At 37.5% G+C, this 22,898-nt stretch overlaps 2 protein-coding genes across 5 annotated transcripts in view; one reads left to right on the forward strand and one right to left on the reverse strand.

The window, feature by feature from the left end:
* Nucleotides 1–2,838: 2,838 nt before the first annotated feature.
* The window catches only part of Alg10 (alpha-1,2-glucosyltransferase Alg10), a 29,373-nt gene continuing 9,313 nt past the window's right edge, over nt 2,839–22,898 (reverse strand). The window contains exons 1-5 of one of the 4 annotated variants that reach the window (XM_087356124.1): nt 7,443–7,551; nt 6,395–6,583; nt 5,725–5,893; nt 5,110–5,258; nt 2,839–4,123 (exon numbers count right to left, since the gene is read on the reverse strand). In XM_087356124.1, coding sequence (XP_087212250.1) covers nt 3,386–4,123; nt 5,110–5,258; nt 5,725–5,893; nt 6,395–6,553 — 1,215 coding nt within the window. In that variant the 5' untranslated portion in view covers nt 6,554–6,583; nt 7,443–7,551 and the 3' untranslated portion in view covers nt 2,839–3,385. Of the gene's footprint in view, nt 4,367–5,109; nt 5,259–5,724; nt 5,894–6,394; nt 6,584–7,091; nt 7,552–22,898 lie in introns of those variants that run through there. The other 3 variants (XM_087356122.1, XM_087356125.1, XM_087356123.1) reach the window with 3 other exon arrangements.
* Nucleotides 8,708–22,898, forward strand: part of LOC110828217 (inactive phospholipase C-like protein 2) — a 67,319-nt gene continuing 53,128 nt past the window's right edge. Inside the window, exon 1 of the mRNA XM_022060729.2 lies at nt 8,708–9,050. Within this exon, the coding sequence (XP_021916421.1) occupies nt 8,840–9,050 (211 nt within the window). The 5' untranslated portion in view covers nt 8,708–8,839. The remainder of the gene's footprint in view (nt 9,051–22,898) is intronic.

Raw genomic sequence — 22,898 nt, forward strand, 5'->3', positions numbered from 1 at the left:
GATAAAAAGCTCTTTGCCTACATACAACTAACTCCACAATGGCCCAGAGCCACAGATATTATCTCACCGCATCGTAACAGAGTCCTCCGTGAGAAACCAAGAGCCCACCCAGCTTGCCAAGAAATTCCCCAAAAGAATTTTTATTCTATATGCCCCTATGACTTCTCCGATGCTCCATATTCGCTTAAGAATCACCTGGGGAATGGCCAATGTGCCATAGTTCCACAAAGACAAAAATAACAATATAACAAGATTGGAGGGGCGTACTCTTTGGCTTACACTTAAATTCCAGAGCCATTCTTCACGCCACATCATGGATGATCACATCAGTAGGGCAATCAAAGAAATAACAAATGCAACGAGAGGAGTGGGCTAAGGATCAGAGAAAGAGATATGTTCTGTCAGTCAAGGAGATGATTTACATACAGTATTAAAATATTTCGAGACGAGGAAGTAGAGTGAAAATCTTTTAGTACGAAATGGCATATTATTAATGCAGAGGTAGCCTACAAAGAATGGTAAACCATAATCAAGCTGTAAAATTAAGGAATACATGAGAATAGTAGCATAAAGCAAATATATAGTTATAAGAATCAGGCTGTGTAACAAAAGAATAATGCCAGTAGAGGTAGTTATACTGGACAGAGCCTTTTGTGCACACAACTGAACTCGGTGAATAAAATTATTTCGTTCAACTGCCAATTTTCCAAGGTGTACGCCGGTCCATGATTTCGATATGGGTTTCAAGATTTAGTATTTTTCTTACTCCATCATTAAATTAAATTATTCCAGTACTGTTTGCAAATTATATTTTTTGAAACAAATTGGAGTAAGAGATAAGAACAGAGTTTGTTCTTTAACATTTTCCATGTACAAAACTAAAAAGCTTCTTCTGAAGGAACATGAATACACAGGACTACATCTAAAAAAATGGAGGATTACCTATTTGGTTTAAATTCATGATGATGTGTATTCTACATACTGTAATATCAACACTGCAAACCAGAGTTAAACAAATTGAAAAGGTAAACTTCTAAACCAAAATAATTACCCATAAGACAAAGTAATGTAGTAATGTAAATCTGTATCTACCAGACTACAGGCACATCTCAGAAGGCAGCCATTGCTGTGAGAGCTTCAAATCTTACTCCAGCCACACTTTAAAAACTCAAATTTATTTCAGGTTCACCAATTCTCCATAGAGAAGAATCCTTTTTGACAAGCTAACTGTCACTCAGCTACTCAGGAAATTCTTAGCCTTCTTTGGATACAGAAGTTTCACTGACATTTTCACACAAGTCCGCTAGTGACTGCAGATCCACAAACACACAGTTCACTCCATAATAACAATAAAAAAAATATGGAAGCACAAGTTTGACACCCATAAAAAAAGCAACATTGTAATTTGTACATTTTATACTTTACCTTTTTCAACAGCAGCCGAAATGCTAACAAGCCTTCAATGAATTTGAACCAAACTACAAATTTCAAAATTGTCTTGATAACTTACAATGAAAGATGAGGACCTCTTCTATGTTTTAGTTACACCCAAATAAAATTTCAAAATTATACAAATATAATATATATTAAAAAATACTCTATTTGAGCAGGCTAGAAAATTTTAAACTCTATAAAAAAGAACATTCTGCTCCTGCTGGTTTGTGACTAAGTCACACAGTGAGTGTTTGTTTGACCCAAAGACATGAAACTACTCTGATAATCAGTGCTAACCATTGCGGAACACTAAATGTTCTAAGTATTTTTAACACAGAAAATTAACAAAGAAGTTATGCAAGCTATTTTGGTAATCACAACAGTCAGATGTCAGCAAACAAATGGAGGAAAAATGAGTGACTAAATTAAAGGGCAATTAGAAGAATTAATGAATGACACAGATAAGACCCTGGTAGGTGGCTCGTGTAACGTGCGATTGATAGATCTGGTGGACCTGAGGTGAACAATGTAATATTTTCCATAGGCAAAGGATGAGTCCTGAAAGTAATGAAATCATGTGCTCAGACACTTGAAGAACGGGTTGTTAAAAAGGAGAGAAAGGAAATGGAGTATCTGACATGCAAAGGATTAGCTGGCTCTATGATACAGTTGTCTTGAAAGCAGACTGCTCTGAAGCACAGTGAAATATTTTGTGCTACAGAACCACATGTTGTTTCAAAATAAAGAGGACAGTTGCCTTCTGATCTAACAATTAATAAAGCAGAACTCAGAAGGGATTCAATTGTACTTGAATACTGATATACACTAAACCTCTATATAATAAAATACAATATTATGGGACAAAAATATCACAAAAAGAACGAAAGAGAGAATATACAAAGCGTGGCTCTTTGTGGAGCCGAAATTTGGCAACTCCTGAAACAAAAAAAAAAAAAGTTGAGAATAATGGAAATGGATTTCCTAAGAAGAGCGGCTGGAATTTCCAGAAGAGAGAAACGAAAGGATTAGAGAAATCATGAGGATGAATCGAGATATAATTGAGGAGATAGAGAAAAGACAACTGATTTGGTACGGACACGGGCAGAGGATGGAGGAGGAAAGGTTACCAAAGAAGACTATGAAATGGCAACCAAAAGAGAAATGGAAGAAAGGAAGGCCGAGACCAGGATGGAACAACAGAATTATAAGAACCATGATAGAGTGGAAACTACCTCCAGAAGGATGGGAAAACAGAGAAGAATGGAAAAAAATATTAGGCACCGGAAGACCGAAGTAACGGTCAAGAAATGGAAGAAGAAGTATACAGTTTATAACCAATGCAATTGTTAAAACTCTGCATACCGTGTAGTGTATTGGAATATAAAAATAGGCATACAAACAATATTTATATTCCAATGCAATTGTGTTTTCTCATTTATTACAGTTACTACAATCAAAACTCCCACAAAACCTCAAATATAAGATGTGACATTTAGCAACAAGCAATACAAATCACAATTAAAATAAATTCTTGGGGCAATAATACATTTAATGATGTAACATCAGCTAAGAAACTTCAAAGTACTGACAAGTTGTATTAAAACTATAAGGTGAAGACAATGGAAAACGCCGCAGCTTGACAAGAACTGCTCAAAACCAGACGCATATCATCGCTATTCCTAACAGAAGTAAATGTAACCTAAGAGAGTTTGCTGTAAGAGTATTTAACAAATAACAGTTACAAGCATTTACCTGTACTTCTTTGGTTAAAAATGATAAGCCAATTTTCAATGTAACCTTTATCAACCACATACAATGTCTTATGTGTGAATCATTAAACACAATACTTATGCCTCACTGGCAGCCACACAGTACAAAGAATTAAATTCCCTATTCCTATACAACAAACAGCAAAAATAGAATTAGGAACAAAAACATACTTAAAGTAATCTCACCACAAAAATCTCTGGACTTCCTGAGAATCTGGCCAATAAAAAGTTCTTGTAATGAAAAGATAAATAGTACTAGCATTGATACAAACAAATAGAATGAATTCAGCTACCAACTGCCACCATGTCTTCAGACGAATGTGTAAACGCAGCATTAAGAACGGAACAATAAAGTAACGAAATTCCAACAACCTCTGGGGGACAAGGCACAAAGTAACGAAAGCGAAGTATCCTGTTCGGAATGCCAAATCAGTTTCTTTTAGAAGCTGGTTTACAGAAATTGCTCCAAATAAGTAAAATGGAATTAGCAAGAATCTTATTAAGAAATGTCGTTCATACAATCTTTTCCAAACATAAAACGTGTAATGCCTATTATCAGCCAATAAATACGGATGCACATGTGTGTTGAAATGAATAATGACAATGCATCCTAACATTAGCATTAAAATCAGCATCCAATGTTTGATTACAGTCACCAGAACTCGCTTCACACACATAACCATGTATGGAAAACAAAACACAACAAGAAACAAAGAGAAGTAAAAGAGCTGTGGAAAATTGAGCACTGCCTGGTGTGCTGATCGGTCACCCACCACAAGGCCGCCATTCCAAAAGATAAAGCCCAAAAAACACAGACCAATCACTATGAAGCCTCCAGAATTGTACAGAATGTTATGAGCCAACTGTACTCTAGATGTGAACCCACGTTTCCATGTTTGAAGCAGAGTGTCTAGCAAAACCTGTAATAAAAATAACACCCATATCCAGTCTTCAAAAGTGAATAAATCTATTATTATATCACCCACTCTGTCCCATAGCTCAATTTCTTTTAAACAGAAATACAGATGTTAAAATTATATAGCATGCCGTGTAGATGTCCACCCACAAAATCTCCCAGTTACAACGAGGATGGCTGCCTTCTGGGATGTAGTCTGGTATATCCTGACCAAGGTTTCAGAGCAGTTTATCATCCTGGTGATCCTCTGAAACATATCAATATCTACCAGACTACACAGAACAAATTCTAGACAACCACATTCATACTCAGTGCCTTGTGAGCCTGAAACTTAATAGTTATTTCCTAGAAGTGAATAAACCAATAATCATCCTAGTGTGAGCATTTAGACACCCACACATTTCAATATAAAGTTCTTACATTTAAAATAGCAATGTGTAAGATCATGACTGCCCTCTGTTATGATCAGCCTAAACTACATCAATATATCAACAAAATTGATATTACAGCACACTACCCTTGCAGAACCATTCCAACTGTAACGCACATTTCACCTACTCTTCTGCTCATTGGAAATGTTCTGTTCATAATAGTAATAGGGTTAAAGGGACTTAAAAGTATTCAGCACAAGTTTTAAGGTGTATCATACACTGAACAGCCAGCTTAACAGTACTGCTAAAATACGAAAGTGACCATTGTTAAATATCTCAATAGAGGGAGGGGGGGGGGGGGTTACAAACAAATTTTTACCACTTCTTTCATTTCCTTAATGAATAATGAGTTAGGATAGCAATCAAGAAATCTGATTTGAATTAAATACAACCCAAATGCTCAATCAATGAGATATGCCTACACAAATACAGGAAAGCATTTTGCATTGTGCCTGGATTCAATGCTACTATTGAAAGAGAAATCATTAAACAGAATCAGTACTTTTAAAAATTGGCCATCTTATAACAACAAACATATACTGTAAAATGGAATACTAACCTGAAGATACTTTGTAGATCTTGATACTGTTGGTGAGAGTCTGCTATTATACTTAAGTATGTGTAATTTCAACACATGCGATATTGAAAGAAAAGCAATAAAAGCCACCCACACGACATTTGTCTGACGTACAAGAACTGCAATCGAGGCTGAAAAAAAGTTATGCAATTATTAATATGAGCTGGTCACAACACAATGCAAAAGTAAAAACTGTAGGAAGTAGATTTTCACCATTCCAATGATACATTTGTTTCCTCATATGTGAACAGCCAAATGCTGTGAAATTCTGTAGTTAGTTAAGCTACTTTTCGACTGCAGAGGTTATGTACCAACAAATAAGATAGAAAAACCATCAGCAATCACCAATAAGTAAGGATCTAGAAGGATAAGGTCTACTGTACCTTGTAAACACACTCCTCTGTGAGAATTACAGTTACAATCAAACATAGTATTAAGGTCGATACTTTGTAATATTTTTATGATCAATGGATGCAGGAGCACCTGAAGATTGAGCAGAAGTGCTAACAATCAACCATAATGGTTGCAGTAAATTGCTGATAAAATAATTATTACTTTATATTTAATCTTCCCTTGAGGTTTTCAATGCATACATACCTGTAAGAGTAGCAAGTAACGTGCAACCATCTAGCTGCAACAAATATGTGAGGAGTATGAGGCCTGTTGCAATGGCATCTGTATAATACAGGAATGTGAAGAAATACAGGAGAGGAAATATAGCTAGATTCATAGCAGAGAGTAGAACTTGCAATGATGACTCCAAACCCTGGTCAAATCAAGTATAAGTCATGCATATTAAAATCCAACATTCAAAAGTAAACAGTATACTGTCAATTATACACACAAATAAAGGGAAGAATAAACAAAATTTAAAACAACATTGAAAAGGTGTACACACTTCCTAAATGTGTTCTCTGTGATTCTGCATACCTCATCACAAGTTAACTCTTTCTTTATAGGCAGATAAAACTCCACAACTGTAATGACGAGAAGATAAATTTACAACTGCAGTCTTCTAATTAACCTGCATGAGCAGACAATTATTCAGGTAAGTGACATCACTGAAGAAGGCTTCAATTTTGCAATACACCAACTGGCTCTACTGTAAATGTAAGATGCTGTTACCATCAAGCCTATAGCTACAGATACTATGGATTGCAGTCCTCTGGGATATGATGCAAAATAGTCCATGTCATAATTCAGACAACAGTCCTGATTTTCAGAGCAGTGAAAACATCAACTCTCACACAACATATTTCTTACTTACCTTCATTTCAGGATACAGCCTCTTCTGTATGTTGTACATAATATAGAAGTTTGCAAAACATGCAAACACATTCATCATACGTAAACCGTATGTTCCACAGAGATCTATTCCCAACACAGAAGACAGTGGCATCAGAACACCAACTGAGAGCAGATACATGCCAGGCAAAGTTGTAATTTTTGGATCCCACTATAAAAGAAATACACAAATAAAAGTTCAATAAAAAATAGAATTAAAAAAATCTTACTTAATTAACACATTATAAATCAATTCTACCAGTGATAAGGATAGTGGTCACATTATTGAAAAAGTCTTTCATAACTAAATTTTGTGAATTAAAGAAATACTTTTATTCATATCATTACAGATACTTGGAAGCAGTAAAGACTCAACACATTGGCTTCTATAAGGGTCACTGGCAGTACATGTGAGTACAAATTTCTGTATCATGACAGGCATCAGTGGATCACAGGACTATATCGTTTATAGGAGGCTCAGTTTTCATGGAGTGAAATAATTTATTTGTAACGCCACAGCTAGAACAGGAGAGCTACATGTAAGCCACATTTGCTACGCATCAATTTTGTACCCTGACCTACCAGTGACCATCATCCTGCACTGGTTAAATAATTCAGAATTTTCTGTGTGAGCCATGTGACACTCCGGTGACTTTCACAACTACTTTCATCGTACTCACTTCTCCAAACAGTCCCTTACAGTATTTTTCCGCTTGTGGAATGTGAAATATTTCGTCAAGAAATGGTACCGGCTGCACTTCATATACCACATTGAAAATGTACAAAGTAACTAAAACAAGCAATGTCGTTACTGTACCAAATGCAGCAAACGAAGAGTTTAAAATGATGGGCATGTTAACCTTCACGAGGATAGAGTATTGAGCACACACGACCGATTGAATATCACCGAACAGTGCATAAGTAGAACGTTGTGTGCACTAAACATCACGTAAATAACACAAAATTAAAAATTGTTGCAGTCAATCTTGCACAGTACAATACTTCACATTTTACACGTTATTGTTATGTACCTGCCACAAATATCAACACACGACGCCATGAAACAAACGACGATTCACATTCCATGGATAGTTAAGAATTGTGAAAGGTCTTACAGCCAAAGATTACTATATTTTCTATGAACGAGTTATTTTGCACTCTGTGACCGTATGGTCACAGAGTGCAAATACGAAACCGCACAGTTCCTAGTAATGTTCGTAAACGAAAATCCAAACGTTGCTAGTTTTTAAACATTCTCGTAGATACATTTGCCAGTGTCATTACCAGTCTTCGGAGGACGGTGGCTTTATATTTACACGGTACATAGGCACATGTTTCGTAGGAGTATAAATGTATTTTCTACCTTTTTCTCATTCAAATACCTTACCTTCACTAATTTTACATTTACCAGACGGACGAGAAGGCGCTACCTGTGGACCTTTCAGTAAAAATTTCGTGTTTCTGCCCCCAAGTACACGCTTTGTTTCACGTAAGCATTTATTTCAGTCACTCTAGTGTCAGCTATTATAAACTTTTAAATTCTGTATTAGAATTAGAATTTATTTACATTCCATAGATCCTTCAAGTACAAGTCAAGGATGTGGAACATGTCATAATATAATGTGTAAACATCGTATAAGAATCCACTACTCGTAACAGTTCTATTGGCTACATCAATCCGCGTCTGCACTTAACGCAACGCAACCCAACTTAATCCAAGTAGGTTTTCAGGTTCTCATGGAGGCAAGTATGAAGATGGCTGTCTGCTGTGGTGTAGTGCCGTGTAGTCTGGTAGTCTGATGATGGAGGCAGCAAGCACCTCTTAAGCGTTAGTAAAATTCTGCCGTACTACATGGCTCTACGACCTAGAAGACAACCGTCTTCAACCTTCGACATTCGACGTAAGAGCCTATAAATTACACAAGAGGATTGGGGTTCGATTATCGGCTCTGACCTATTTTCTCTGAGATGTTTCGTGGTTTTCCTAATTTCCTTCATGTATGCTTCCCTCCACATCCTTCCTAATTCATCACTGAGAATTATCGTAGGCTACTGTTCGACATCATGTAACTGACGGAGATGTCCCTGTCATCAGCGTCGTTAAACCAAGAACAAATGACTGCATACAGAGTTTCTAATTACCGACTGAACTGTCAGCTCAGCTAGTACAAAATTGTGCCGGTAAGCGGCGTCATAGAGCTGAGGGCTAAGCAGAGGCGACGCGGTGCGTCGAGGCGTTTATCCTTATGACGTCACAGCGTCGAGGTTTATGGATCCGCCTACGCTGGGAAGAACGGCTGGGATGTGGTAGGGGAAACATTGCAGGATGAGGGCAGGGAATGGACGATGATTCAGTTGGAGACGAAGAGCGAGACAGGCTGATGGTTGACGGGACCATGGCCCTGTGACCCGTTCACGCCAGTGTGTGATGGCAGAAGCGCTTCGAACTCCGGGTGTCACGTTCAAAGAGTCGGGGGGAACCTATCGCCCTGGGCCTAACATCAGCAATAGACGCGCGATAATATACAGAACATCTCCGAATCAAAAAATTGCTGAGCCCTCGTCCGACAGTCGGAAGTCGAAAACGGTGTCATTCCACAGTGCAACCAGTCTCCCCACAGAGCGAAAAATTTCAAGCGGTAAGTTGCATCTCTGTTCTTCCTATGACAGCATAATGATTCCTTCCTTGTTTCTTCGCTGCAGAGCTCTGCTATGAATGGTGTTTGAATATTTATTTGCTAATATGTCCCAAATTTTCACGGTTAATTTAGGTATGGAAACGATATTTTTGTTGCTTAATAAATGCATAATTTTCAACGTGTCAACCTAAAAATGCAGATATCAGAAACGTGGAAAAAATAATACAATAAAGATCTTCATAAGTTGTACTCATAACCTATATTATTATTATGATTAGATCAAGGAAGCTGCGATTGGCGAGGCATTTAGCAAGCGCTGGGAAGTAAAAATGTTAAACCTAAAAAAAACACCACTTGATAGACCCTGGCCTAGATGGGACGCAACTATTAAAATAAATCTTAGAGACTAGGGTATGATGGTGAACGCTGGATTCAACTGATTTACGATAGAATTCAATGGTGTATCTCTGTGAAAACATGAATAAACCATGGTTTCCATAGAAACAGGACATTTCTTGATCTATAAATTTTGAAGGAATACGCTGCATCGTGGAATTAATTAGGAGAATCTGATTGCACAGTGTTGCGTAAGAATAACAGTGAGTAATAAACCGTAAGAATGTGGATCAATGAATTGGGAGAATGTTGGCGTTGTGTATAAACATTACAAGTAACAAGGATTTTTTTCTTTAGGAGTTATCGGCAGGGGCTGGAGGGCTGGGTTGTCGCCCAGGGCACCGAGCTGAAGGGGCGGCAGACAGGCTTCCGCATTTCAAGAAACATTGCTAATACCATAAAACAAAATTTCAATAACGTGATGCTGTGTGCATATTTTTAATTTTATTAACTTTGCCCTGCCCTGACATTTGACACACACTTGTCATGTTTAGAGCGAAGCTTTCGTCTATTTTGTTTTATGCACGTGGAGTTGTGCACTGTTAAAATGTTACGAATTAATTTTTGACAATACGGGAACGTAAGACGCAAGAAATGGCGACATGTACAAGCTTTGTAGCTATTTTTCTTGATAACTTGCACGTGAATTAATATCTAGCGGGCCAATAATGAAAAAAGTCTAAACAAACTGAGGTCAGGTAGTATTAGAGCTTAAAACTATTTACATCGGGTTAATATTATCTTTGATATGGATGATCAAGGAACTGTAATCTTTTGGTCACGTGAAACGAGCTGTACTGGTACATCTGAATATGTTTTCATATGCCGTGGGCCACAGGTTGACACTCCTAGTTTACGGGAACTGATCAAAGTACGACGAAAGCTTCCGAAATAATGCGTGTCGGGACTAAAACCACGAATCTACAAAACTGTCCCACTATACGCCATGTAGGCGCTTGGGGGGAGTCGAGGTATAGCTCCTACTCATTCTTGACCTCGGCACTAGATGGGGGTTAGTGGTCAGCATCACGCCCCGGACGTGCTTTACCCCGGGAAAGGACCCCGGTACCCATTGTAGAGGAGGCTTGAGGCTGGGTGGGCCCCAGAGCCGGTTTGGACGCAGAGACTAGAGGAAAAAAAAAAAAATTCTCGGCCCCCGTCGGGGATCGAACCCCGGTCGCCCAGTCCGTAGCCAGTCACTATACCGACTGAGCTACGCCGGCTCACAACCACGAATCTACAGAATTGTTAAGTCATTTTATAAGAACATGCGTATTTTATTTTGGAGAACTGAATGTAATAGTCCTAAAACATGATAACTAATCTCATTAGAATGCAAGGTCATGTTAGTTTTACATGCTAATCCTCTCAAATCTTTCAAAATATACATAGAAACTAATGCTAAACATTCTACGTAAAATGTGGTATTTAAATTAATCCCAACGTAATATATGAGCATGTTATTTTTACATGTTAATCCCCATAAATCATATCCACGTGGAAAGGTTTAAATCACGTTAATAATTTAATTATTTATCTTCAGTCGAGACTGCTTCAAAGAAATTCAAATACACAGGAGTGTTATAGCCGAAACATATAGGATGCATTGGCTAGTACGAAGCGGTGTGTAAAATTACAGACAGCTCAAAGCGTGCTCTTTTTTAGCTTCCCCTTTGCTGCTTTATTCAGAAAATTGTTACCTGTATTTTTTTTGCGAAATTTTACAGTTAAACAGCGTCAACTAGTGCAAATGTGTTTGTCACGTGAATATTATGCCATTGGGTGTACCCGACTTTGTTACGAGTGAAACCGAAATCTGTTATAATCCTTCTAAACCCTAAAATGCAACGAATTCTCGTAATACTTCCATCTATTTTAAACCGACATGTCTCTTAAATAAATACGATGGACGACAATGAGAATTAAATATGATTTTATGCGTTTTTGCAAGATTTAAATGTCTTGAAAGCATAAGGATAAGATTGGTCCGTTCATTTGTATGTTTCATTTCGGAAACAACTCGACAGATTTAGATTCAATTTGGAATTAAGGGCGTATATTAAAAGTTGTTGCAAAAGTTAATTTAAATTAAATTTACTACAGTACTTCGAGAAACTGGTCCAAACACCAGAGTGGGGTACGTTTCTTCCCACACTCGCACAACGACAAAACAACTGAACACAGCACTGGCACCCCCACATCATTCTCGACTCTCCTGCTGGTCGCGACCCACCAGTTAAGAACCATTGCACAACATTACCGATATATCAGGCTGCTGCAATTCATTTACTACTTGCTCCGGGGCGATGCAGGTGTTTTCAGGGTGAAGATTAACCAAAATACCGCTTAGCATAAAAATATGGTGGTATAAGTATTAATACTGCGTCGTATTCGGAAAGCCCTGCGTTCAAAAGCACGGCTACTGACAGATAATCTACGTGATTTTCCTCAGTCATTCCCAGAAAATAAACTAGTAACTAAATATAGACTACGGCAGCCTTTTACGTCAATCCCAGTACATAATACCAATAATTCAATTCAATTCATTTATTAAAGTGCTTAACAACAGCCAAAAAGGCCAATAACAGCCAAGCACTAACAATACAAAAACAAACAAACAATAAACTAAATATATAACATTATTTAAATAATAATAATAATTCAATTCAATTCAATTCATTTATTAAAGTGCTTGACAACAGCCTAAACGCCAATAACAGCCAAGCACTAACAAAATACAAACCTTACAATACAAAAAAACCGAATATATAAATATACAGAATTATACAAAATTAATTTATTATAAAATAATTAATAAGTAAAAAGTAAACACTAATAAAATACAAGGAACAAAATAAAAATAAAATTAAAACAAATAACCAAGCTAGATCCAATCAAGGCCACTCTCTAAATCGTTTCACTTATTGAGAAAGTGCCCTCAAAAGACACAATAATAATAATAATAATAATGTCATTCGACGCTAGCTAATTAACAGAGCTATCAAAGTACATTTCACCCTGCTAAACCATTATCCTGCTGGTTTATTAAAATGTTTATAAAATCCTATCTATCCTGAGTCAGTTGCATGCAGTCCACACTCCCATACTGTCCCTATTTCTCGACAAACCCATAAATCAACCTCTGAAAACAGACAAGAGTAATATCAAACACAAAGCAAATAACTTGGCTGTCGGATGTCCTTTATATAAGGCACAATTTGTTTGTTCAAATCTTCTATCAGATACTTAACAACCTGGGGCATAAGTAGAATGTTTAAAATAAACATGAAAAAGTACACACAAATTTGGGCTCGGTGTAAGATCTAAATGTGTTCTGTACTACTTCGCACCCGTCTTTCGTACTGATGCGTATTTAGCAGAGATAAAAATACACCGTTGACCTAGTAAACAGTATAAATATTACACTGCCCAAAGTCAAATTGTCATCTTTCTTCGCTGAATACTTACATCAGATGTCTGAAAAATAAGTTGCATTATATAAACTACATTAAAAGGATTTATATTTAATATAATGCAGTATAATTTAACTACAAAATTGACGGGGAAATTTAAAGTAGAGCTTAAAACACATTTTTGTTGAAAAGCGCAACTGAGCAGAACTTAAAAATTAAATTCGTTACTTATCTTTGCTTAGTTACGGAAGGTGCGAAGAGTTAACACGCAAACATCTGTTTTGCTGCGTTGTACGTATAGAAGTACATGCACATAGAAGGCCGTGTGAGTGAACAGTCTTCTAGTTCAGTTGTTTCCACAAAGAAGCATTACAAAATTTAAATTAATTGTGTATAACACAAAACATTGCTTATCTTCGCTTAATTAAAGAATATTAATGCAATTTAATGTACCACAATCAGAAATTCAATCTTATATCGAGGTTGTAATAATTGTGCTGCATTGTGGGAACACACATTCATGAACATTATCACATACGGCCCAGAATCTCTTAACAACCGAAAATGAACAACCAAGCAACCAACATTGCTTATTATACGGTTAGATGCAGCATATATATTGCGAAGTTTACGTAAACTTTGTCTCACTGCACTGATGATGGTCTACTCTAGGCGGTTCGCATTAAGGCTGATGTTAGAACCGCTACAGACAGGACCTCAAAGTTGAAGTTGTTGGAACTCGTGTTAATTCTGACAGAACCTGGTGACGAAGGTCTACTATGGTTGTCTCAGTCTCTTCCATGCAAATACTGGAATAGTAGGTATGCCTTAAAATAGGTCACGATCAGTGTCTTCGGTTCCCTTTCCAATTTTGTCATTAGCAGTCATTCTAACATTTGATTGAGAGGTGTCGTTAAGTAAATCAAGAATAAACAACCAGTAAAGACCTAGAATGTGGAGAATAATTGAAAATCCTGTACTTGTTCTAAATTTGCATGCCATGAAACCTTTATGGACGTGTATTATCTTGTCGTTTAATATATAATCTTAGGTTTGTCTGTCCACAGAAGTTTCGTCTGATATTGGCTGTCATTTCTTTCAGATGTTGAGTTATATGAGTTGCCAGGTTTTGAATAAATCTAATAAATATAACCGGTAACATTCTCAGTGTGCAAACACTACATCACAAAGACGAATAGAATCGTGAATGTAAAGCATCACCCTCCGACCATCTCTGTCTTACGATATCGACACCCATTTTATAGGCTGCTTGGGCTTCACATTATATCCGAGAAAAATTCTTGCCCCTGACAGGCACTGCCTCTGACTTACATAGCTATTGAGTTAACAAGTTATATTTAAAAAGTTGAATTTTGTTAAACTGTTAAAATTTTAAAACTTTTTTCAGACGACATCTCGATGCTGTATTTCTTATTAATGTTTTAAGGGCAAAATAAATTGTCCTTTCATCATGGACACTGTTGGTATTCGTGCGCCTACAAGGGAAATAAGAGAATTCTCTATTTTCGGCGTGAGCTGTGCATTAAAACACAATCCTGCTAGATGCGTCATTGCTGCAAATGACGTATGCAGATTTTTGACATACGTAGCAACAACAATGTCTCCTTTCAGGAAGGAATTCAAATGAAATGAATGATAGCAAATATCATCTTCATACGTTGTAGTCAGCCACTTTCTTTTTAAATTCATTCAAAAGTAAATTTAATTATCATAGTTTTGTGATTCATGCATTGATCTATCTTCGTCATGAATTACTTTGCTGACAGATCAGTTCCTTAGGGATTTAATTATGGTGAGTAGTAGTGGTATATTTTAAAATTTAATTCGCTCATGTTTCTTAGTTAAATTACATACACTAGTCATAAATCGATTAGAGGTCACATGTTTTACTATCTATACGAAAGCACAGCAACCTGCTGGTTAAATTTTTTAAAGGGGAAACGATTTATTGACCCACACAGAACATCGCTGTCATCTCGTCTCCACAGAAGCCGAGTTCTCAATTCACTTAGGAGACCTAGGCGTAGACCTAGGGAATGTTTTGTGCGGGTGTGGGTAGGATTAAAATGGCTCAGAATAGCATCTAAAAGTGGGGGTTTGTTAATAGGATAATCAACTTTCATGTGTGTTCCATGAACATGGGGATTTATTGACTACATCACAGAAAGGAAGATCATATTAGCAGCGTAGTTTAAAATACATCAGGAAGAGAACCACACAAATAGATTAAAGAAAAATTCTCAAAACAAATTAATAATTACATTTCGATCATAGGAATCCTCCTACATATATCAAAGATTTAAAGAGACAAATTTAAAAATTGATCGTAAAATTCAAAACAAAGATATTCGTTGCAAAGAGGGTAATCTATACGTAACAGCTGTAAATGTAACATAGAATTCTTTCTCCCAGCTCACCCCACCAAGTACAGAAAACAGCACAACGCATGACACGTAAACTAATACTGGAAGTCACGTGAAGTCCCAAACCCCGAAGTTGTTGTTTTCAGTCCCTGGCGACACCGGTCTGATCAAAACCAACAATTCCATAGAAATCTCTCTCGCCGTTCTACCTTTGTCTCTCTAAACATGCGTCGCTGTGTAAGCCCACTACGGCAATGCAAGTAACAAAAATTACTTACAGAAATGGCGAGATTGGTTCATCGTATAGAAATCAACTGAGTAACGATCAGCATTTCAAAAAACGTCCTGAATCTTGGAGATAATTTTGCTGCGCCTGGAATAAATTACTGTAGGAACCTCATAACCCTTTAAAGCCGAGTTGTATGTACCATCTGCTTTAACGAACAGTGGTACAGCCATTCATGGATTTCGTGTGATTTTTCATTGTAAACGAGGATTATTTCGTAATATTTGAGGTTTTCACAGCTGTGAGTACGAAGATTTCTGTCTTCTGGGTTGTTGCGCTGTGTAGTCTGGTCGATGTTTACCAACGTTTCAGAGGTCATACTGCCTCCGTCATCAGGGCGATTCTTAGTATGAAGATTTCTGTCTTCTGGGTTGTTGCGCTGTGTAGTCTGGTAGATGTTTACCAACGTTTCAGAGGTCATACTGCCTCCGTCATCAGGGCGATTCTTAGTATGAAGATTTCTGTCTTCTGGGTTGTTGCGCTGTGTAGTCTGGTAGATGTTTACCAACGTTTCAGAGGTCATACTGCCTCCGTCATCAGGGCGGTGAATTCAGAGGCAGTACGACCTCTGAAACATTGGTAAACATCTACCATACTACACAGCGCAACAACTCAGAAGACAGAAATCTTCGAGGATTATATCCTTAAACAGCATTAATCAAATGTATCTTTGTGACGGAGACGTGTGGTGTTTTCTTGCGGTAAGGACTGATTTCTTAAATGTTATTCAGACGAACTTCTGCTGTAAAGGATTAATTTGGTTACTGAATCGTTCTCTATTTGTGGAACCCCATGCAGCAGAGTCCTTGAGAAGCTAACAGTAGCTCATCACCTCGTTGACAATAGCCAAATACGATATGCGATGCTGTATTATCTTTAGAAGTAATTTTGCTTTGAATGAGATGAGAGGATGATTCTACAAATGTTTGAGATAATGGCTGGTTTATTACGTCGTAACTGCGTTCGAAATGGCTGAGATAGGGCTGTATGTTACATATACACCAATTACAGAATTTACAGAAAGTTGACCGTACTCACGTCTTAATATGGCATGAATGTAAATTTTATATTAAAACATTTCCGGATTTATCTCGACCGTTGTCACTAGAGGAACGATAAAAATATATTTATCAGCATAACTGGAACCAGTAATTAGAAAACTGGAGAAGAATCAACTCCCTAAACGTCGCAGAAAACATATCAGACAACGTCCAACATAATTATCTGTAATTCACTCATTGAAGCTGAATGGTAACTATATGTACCACCTGCTTTATCGACCAGTATCTCTACATTTCATATTTATGGGTTTGTATCATTATCGGTGTAAACAGCGATTCTTTCCTTAAATAATATATACAAGTTGATCTTTGTAATGGCGAAATGTTCTGTTTTCTTTGCGTTACGGGCTGCATTATTAAATATTATTTAGATGAGCTTTGGCTTCAAAGAGTTAAAGGATAATAATGAGCAATGAACTGGGCGGAAACGGTGGTGGCCAATTTCAAGTTACTATTGAACAAATTAGGAGGACAAATACAGCAGGATGAAACTTGTTTACTGACGCCACTTTTACAGGTGCCACTGAACACCATTTGTGCTTTTCCTGCATATTTCCAGTCATTTTAGATTTTATAGAAAAGTAAAAAGTGAAGCTGTCCCACTATACGCCATGTAGGCGCTCGGGGGGAGAGGAGGTAAGCTCATTCATAATGTCGGCACTAGAAAGGGGTAAGTGGTCAGCGTCAGGCCCCTGCCGCACTTTACCTTGAAAGGAACCTGATACCTTTTGGGCAGGACGTGGTCTGGACGCAGAGGTTAGAGAAAAAATCCTCTGCCTGTGTTGGGGATCGAATCCCAGTCGTCAAGTCCGCAATCAGTCACTATACTAACTGAGCTACCCCGGCTCTTTGAGATTATATTCCATACTTCTGTTTTATTCCTCCGCGTGTCTGAAATATCAATTCTACTAAATAACGATTTGACATGTTGGATTTGTTACTATACATCACTAAATAAATCTTATGATATCCTATCAATATATTGTAATTATTACAAGAAAATAATTCAACATTATCTGAGAAAGGCAATAAGAAATTAAAATTACGTCCACGAAGAAGGTAAATTCTAGGAAAGCTCTACACCTGTTAGTTTATTTTCTATAATCTAAAGTCTAAACAGCAAAATATTTAATCTGGAAATGAGGTGCAGACATGTAGGCTCCGAGTAAAGTCACTCTCCATATCTGGCAGTGGTCTACCATTTCCTCAGCTTGAAGACGCACTTTGCATGTAGTAAATGATACGAAAATATTCATAACAACACAGACACTAGTGTGTAGTAATCCTGGAACATACACAAGCTTAAAAATTGATTAGGAGACCGTGAAGTTGCCATCTAATTGCTCTGCTAGAACAGACGAGAACGTGTCATGTGAAGGAAAGCGACAACCAACTGCCTGATGACAACTCTTTCCTTTGTTCTGGATACTCGCCAAATGCCTTCTATTTCCCTTATCATGTAACTGTGTTCCCCTGTATTACACCACAGGTAGCATGGGACCTGGGTCTAATTAAATTAGAACCCTGGTTTTTGTAAAAATAGAAGAAATATCCAACTGCGCTTTGTAGAAATGCAAGCCAATTGAATGCGTTTCCATAACAGTACATTCAGTACTCAGGTTAGGCCTATTTAATTGGAAAATAGTTGACTTTATAATCGATTCTACGTTCATCATGATGTTCAGGCGTGTAAATAAACGCTATTTCTATGTTATCTCGTAATATGGACCGAAGTCCTTTTATTTCGTCAATAAATTTCGCCGCCACTCACGGAACCCGAATGTTCAATGCTGTGTTCATAAGAACCCACCACTGATCCCGTCTTGAACAAAATTAATTCTGTATGATTTGAGGTTTTCACAGCGGTGAGTATGAAGATTTCTGTCTTCTGGATTGTTGCGCTGTGTAGTCTGGTAGATGTTTACCAACGTTTCAGAGGTCATACTGCCTCCGTCATCAGGGCGATGAATTAGTATGAAGATTTCTGTCTTCTGGGTTGTTGCGCTGTGTAGTCTGGTCGATGTTAACCAACGTTTCAGAAGTCATACTGCCTCCGTCATCAGGGCGATGAATCATCGCCCAGAAGACAGAAATCTTCAAAATTAATTCTATTCACGCCGTCCCACCATATCTATCTCTACAATTAGGTCTTCCAAGCGGTCTCTTCCGTTCAGGTTTATCCAACCAAAATTCTGTACGCATTTCTCACGCTTCCTATGCCACCTCAACCGTCTTGATTTTGCGGTCATTCTCACAGTACTCGGAGAAGAATACTGTATGAAATTATTAAACTTCTCCAGCCTCTTGCCACTTTCCTTCTCTTAGATGTAAATATACTCCTCAGTAACCTGTTGTCAAATACCCTCAATTCATACGATTTCCTCAATGCGAGAGATAAAGATTCACATCCACACAAAACAAAATGTATAATTACACTTTTATATTTATGAGCGGACATCGTATTCTTGGCTTCACACTTAACATGAAAATGGTCAGGAATAGTGATGAGGCGATGCCAAAGAATGGTCTAGTGCTTAGTGTACTATACTGCTCTTGAGAAGGTCCCGGGTTCAGTCCAAATCTTTGTCACTAATCTTAAAATAAGGAACAATAAAAGGCTTATCACTGTTCGTAGCAATTATCCGAACACGGTAGAACATCCAACTTCATAAACGCCTTGTGTAGCATCAGACAAAAGCCTATGTCAGACAATGGACGGTTTCCAACATAATAACTGGTATAATCCTTGCATTGATTCAAAAGATACTAGAAACACACATACAAGCATGATACAGAGTGGTCCAAAATGTACGTTACCAAGTTTAAACTCAATTTTCTTAGCAACAAGTAATTATAATCTAAAGGAACTTTGCTGACACACTGTATTACTCAAGACATTGGTTCATCATTCGTTTCAGTTCGATTTTATACAGCACCAGCAGCGGATATCCATCATCAAAGAGCACATTTGATCATCCTAAAACCCACAAATGGTCAGAAGAGTGTTCCAGGTAACGTTTTGCGTCAAAGTTGACAGCAGACAGGCACACAGTTTTAAACCTCGTCAAGAACTTTCGCAAGATAGGACCAGTTTTAGAAGATTACTCTCAAAGCGGTAGGCTTTTAACATCAAAGACTGAAACCGATTTTAAAAACTTTCGAAAGTAAACACAATGAACACACTGTAATATAAATAGTTTGAGATGCTGATTTGAATGAGATTTGTATTCATCACAGATTAGCATTAAACTTGGTACGCACATTTTGGATTACTCTATATTACCTATAACTTGACACGTTGTAACAACTAACGTTTCGACCCTTAATAGGGTTCAGTAACAAGCAGTGTAGTAGCTGGTTAACCTCATCCAACTAAGGCGAAACAATTTCCAACCGCATCAGATGACAAATTAACTGCAAACAGACACTTCTGTATAAACCCCATCATTAGCGCAGAAAATTAAGTCGTTTTGCTGTTGACTAAAATTAACTTTAGGAATATGAAGTTGCATTTGCTGACAAGGCACAACTCGTGAACTGAATAGGTTACCACAGTGGTGACGAGTCTGGTGGATACTCGGTACTTACCCGACGCGAATTCAGTGGGAGCTATAATTATCACCACTAAGGATTATCATTGGTTTTTCTCAATATTCCCTATGAATGCCCTTCAGACACACCACAAGAGACGTTCTTCTACATTTTTCCTGTCGAAGTTACACATTAATTATTTAAAGAGATTCATATAAAAATAACGCCTGCAGTTTAAATAGCGTTGTTAAAATAGCTCGTATGCTAAATACTAACGCAAAGGAAGAGTAACAGAATATGCTTAATTACTGATAATTATTGGGAGTTTATTTTCAATCTTATATGTTAAGTTTTAACGAGAAAAACCTATAGCTCTGGAGTTAAAAGCGTTTCTAAATCATGATGCAGCCCACCAAATATCCATCGAAAGAACTAATAAAAATAAAGGCATTTCAACCCAAATGAATCAACATTAACCAAAATGTTGTATTATTGAAACAGTTGTCAAACAGAGCAGAGCATTTGAAGTACGATTCCATAATTTGCCTGGAGGGATTGGCAGAAAACTACGAAGAACTTATTTCATGATTTTAGGTCTCCCGTCCGAGAATCGAAAGCGGGGCTTCTGTAGTAAAAAGTGTTAGTGCTAATACCTGACGTCCGGCACTTTAATTAGTAAGCTGCGACATGAAAAATCGATTATCATTTGGTTTATCTTGGCCGAATCCAGCTCGAGTGTGGGATTCTTTAACTTCTGAATTAACAATAACGAAATTTTCTTCTAGGAATCGTAACTATGCCTTTCGAGAAAAAAGGAACGTCGAAGTATGTCCTTTAATATAGAATTCGGGGAACGTTCGAACGAAGAACACTGGCTTTGTCTGTCTGACTACCGTCGAAAGAGATTATAGTCAGTGACTGCTATAACGAGACATTATGTGTGTGTGTGTGTGGATTATGCACATGACTGCTAAACTTCAAAGGAAGATGTCAGAATGATGGCCTGGAAACAGAATTAAACTTTAAATGAAGTATAGGCCTATCCGTTAAAATTTGTCGGAATCCTAGTCTGATGTTTAAATTAATTATATTTACGATATTCTATGGTTCGTGACAATGGCTCAGTATAAGTAAATTTTCTTTGAACAATTTTCCTGGAAAGAAACATTTGTACGTTTCGAAGACTGACTCTTTCACCGTCTTCAGGTATGAAGGAATTAAATCAAATAGAGCATCAGGGTTGATACCTAATCTTTGTCTGGGAGCATAACGAAAAAGCTCCACTCATTCATAACCGTGTTTAGATGCGGATGGCCAGAAGGGTCGATGCATGGGCCTAATTTCAGCAGCACGAATCGTATTATCCAGCGTCGCTATCAGTACTTTTCACTCTTCCTTCGTATTCGGCAGATCTCCGATCCGAATCTCGGCCTGAAGACCGACAAGCTTCACCAAGGTCTGTCATGGTTTTCTTCAGTCTCTGCATGCAAATTATCGTCGCCGAGCTCGGCGTAATCTTGCAGGAACCAGAAAAGCAGCTACTATATCATTACGCAAAATGAACTTTTGCTTCGCCATCGCTATTATAGTTGAAATGAATATAAAATTGGGAGTGTTTTTAATTTCTGACATCGTGATTAAATATATTTGTATAAGAACTTTTCATTTCTGTCTGAACTGTTTCTTACGATCCCTGTCATAGGAATAACATATTCCAAAACTAAATTTGTATTCCTCGAGTAGCTTCCACATCAGTTGATGGGCTCTGTCATTCATGTAATTGATTTTGGGGCGGCTGGCCACAACTAAGTAATAAAAAAATGTACATTTGGTTTCCTTACATTATCTTAAGAGCGTCTTAACTTGCCTTTCAGACTAGACGAAGGGTGAGCTTATGATGATTTCTACCACTTCTAAGTTGTTGCACAAAATAATAGAGAATGTCTGACATGAGCCGAAATCTCCTATCTTATCAGCGGTAGTTACATTCACAAATCACCCACAACTTGGTTGAGTATCATAAGAGAAGTTCCGTATCTATAAAACTCAGATCAATAAGCATGAAAATATTAGGAAATCTGATAAAAATGCCACTGGATGTAAAGAAATTCATCGAGACACAAATATCAGAGATTGAATTATGGACGTCAGCGTCTTGGAAACCTCAAATCCCAACCTTTTAAAGGAATAACGAATTTTCAGATAGGAAACCTCGATGGATTCTGACAATCGCCTCGCCAAATACGCCTATAACAAGAGATTTGCATCCAATAAGAGATTTACCAGTAAATGGATACTTGAAAACACTAGCTAGAGTGATCGCGAACAAAATACAGCCTATGATGAGAGAGGTCTTGCACACAGTACGATATTATGGCACACCAAGATTCATGATTGTAGATCCCGTAACGATAATTCGATTCGCAATCTTATGTGAACAACAATACGCTACAGATGTGTACTTTTCTTTGACTGCGAACTAGCTTTTGATAAAATATTCCACGAGTGTTTGCTATGTATCTGATCTTGAACTGCTTTGAGTTCGGTATGAAAGTCTTTAATAACATAACACAATGGCGGAGACAAATCAGAGGTTTAGATTAACGGGCTCTTATCCATTCGTCTCCAAATAAACAGATAAGTTCGCCAAGGTTTCTCATTGGTGTGGTATTGTGCACAAAGCAATGAACCAACTGTTGCCTATGACAGGACAGGAGACGACAGGTATTAAGATAAACCAAGCGAAGGGCTGCGCCCCAACAGCCTAGGCGATGTTA

This window comes from Zootermopsis nevadensis, unplaced genomic scaffold (genome assembly GCF_977971745.1).
Source record: "Zootermopsis nevadensis isolate Lab colony 2312 unplaced genomic scaffold, Znev_1.0 Znev_ptg000025l, whole genome shotgun sequence".
Taxonomy (NCBI): domain Eukaryota; kingdom Metazoa; phylum Arthropoda; class Insecta; order Blattodea; family Termopsidae; genus Zootermopsis; species Zootermopsis nevadensis.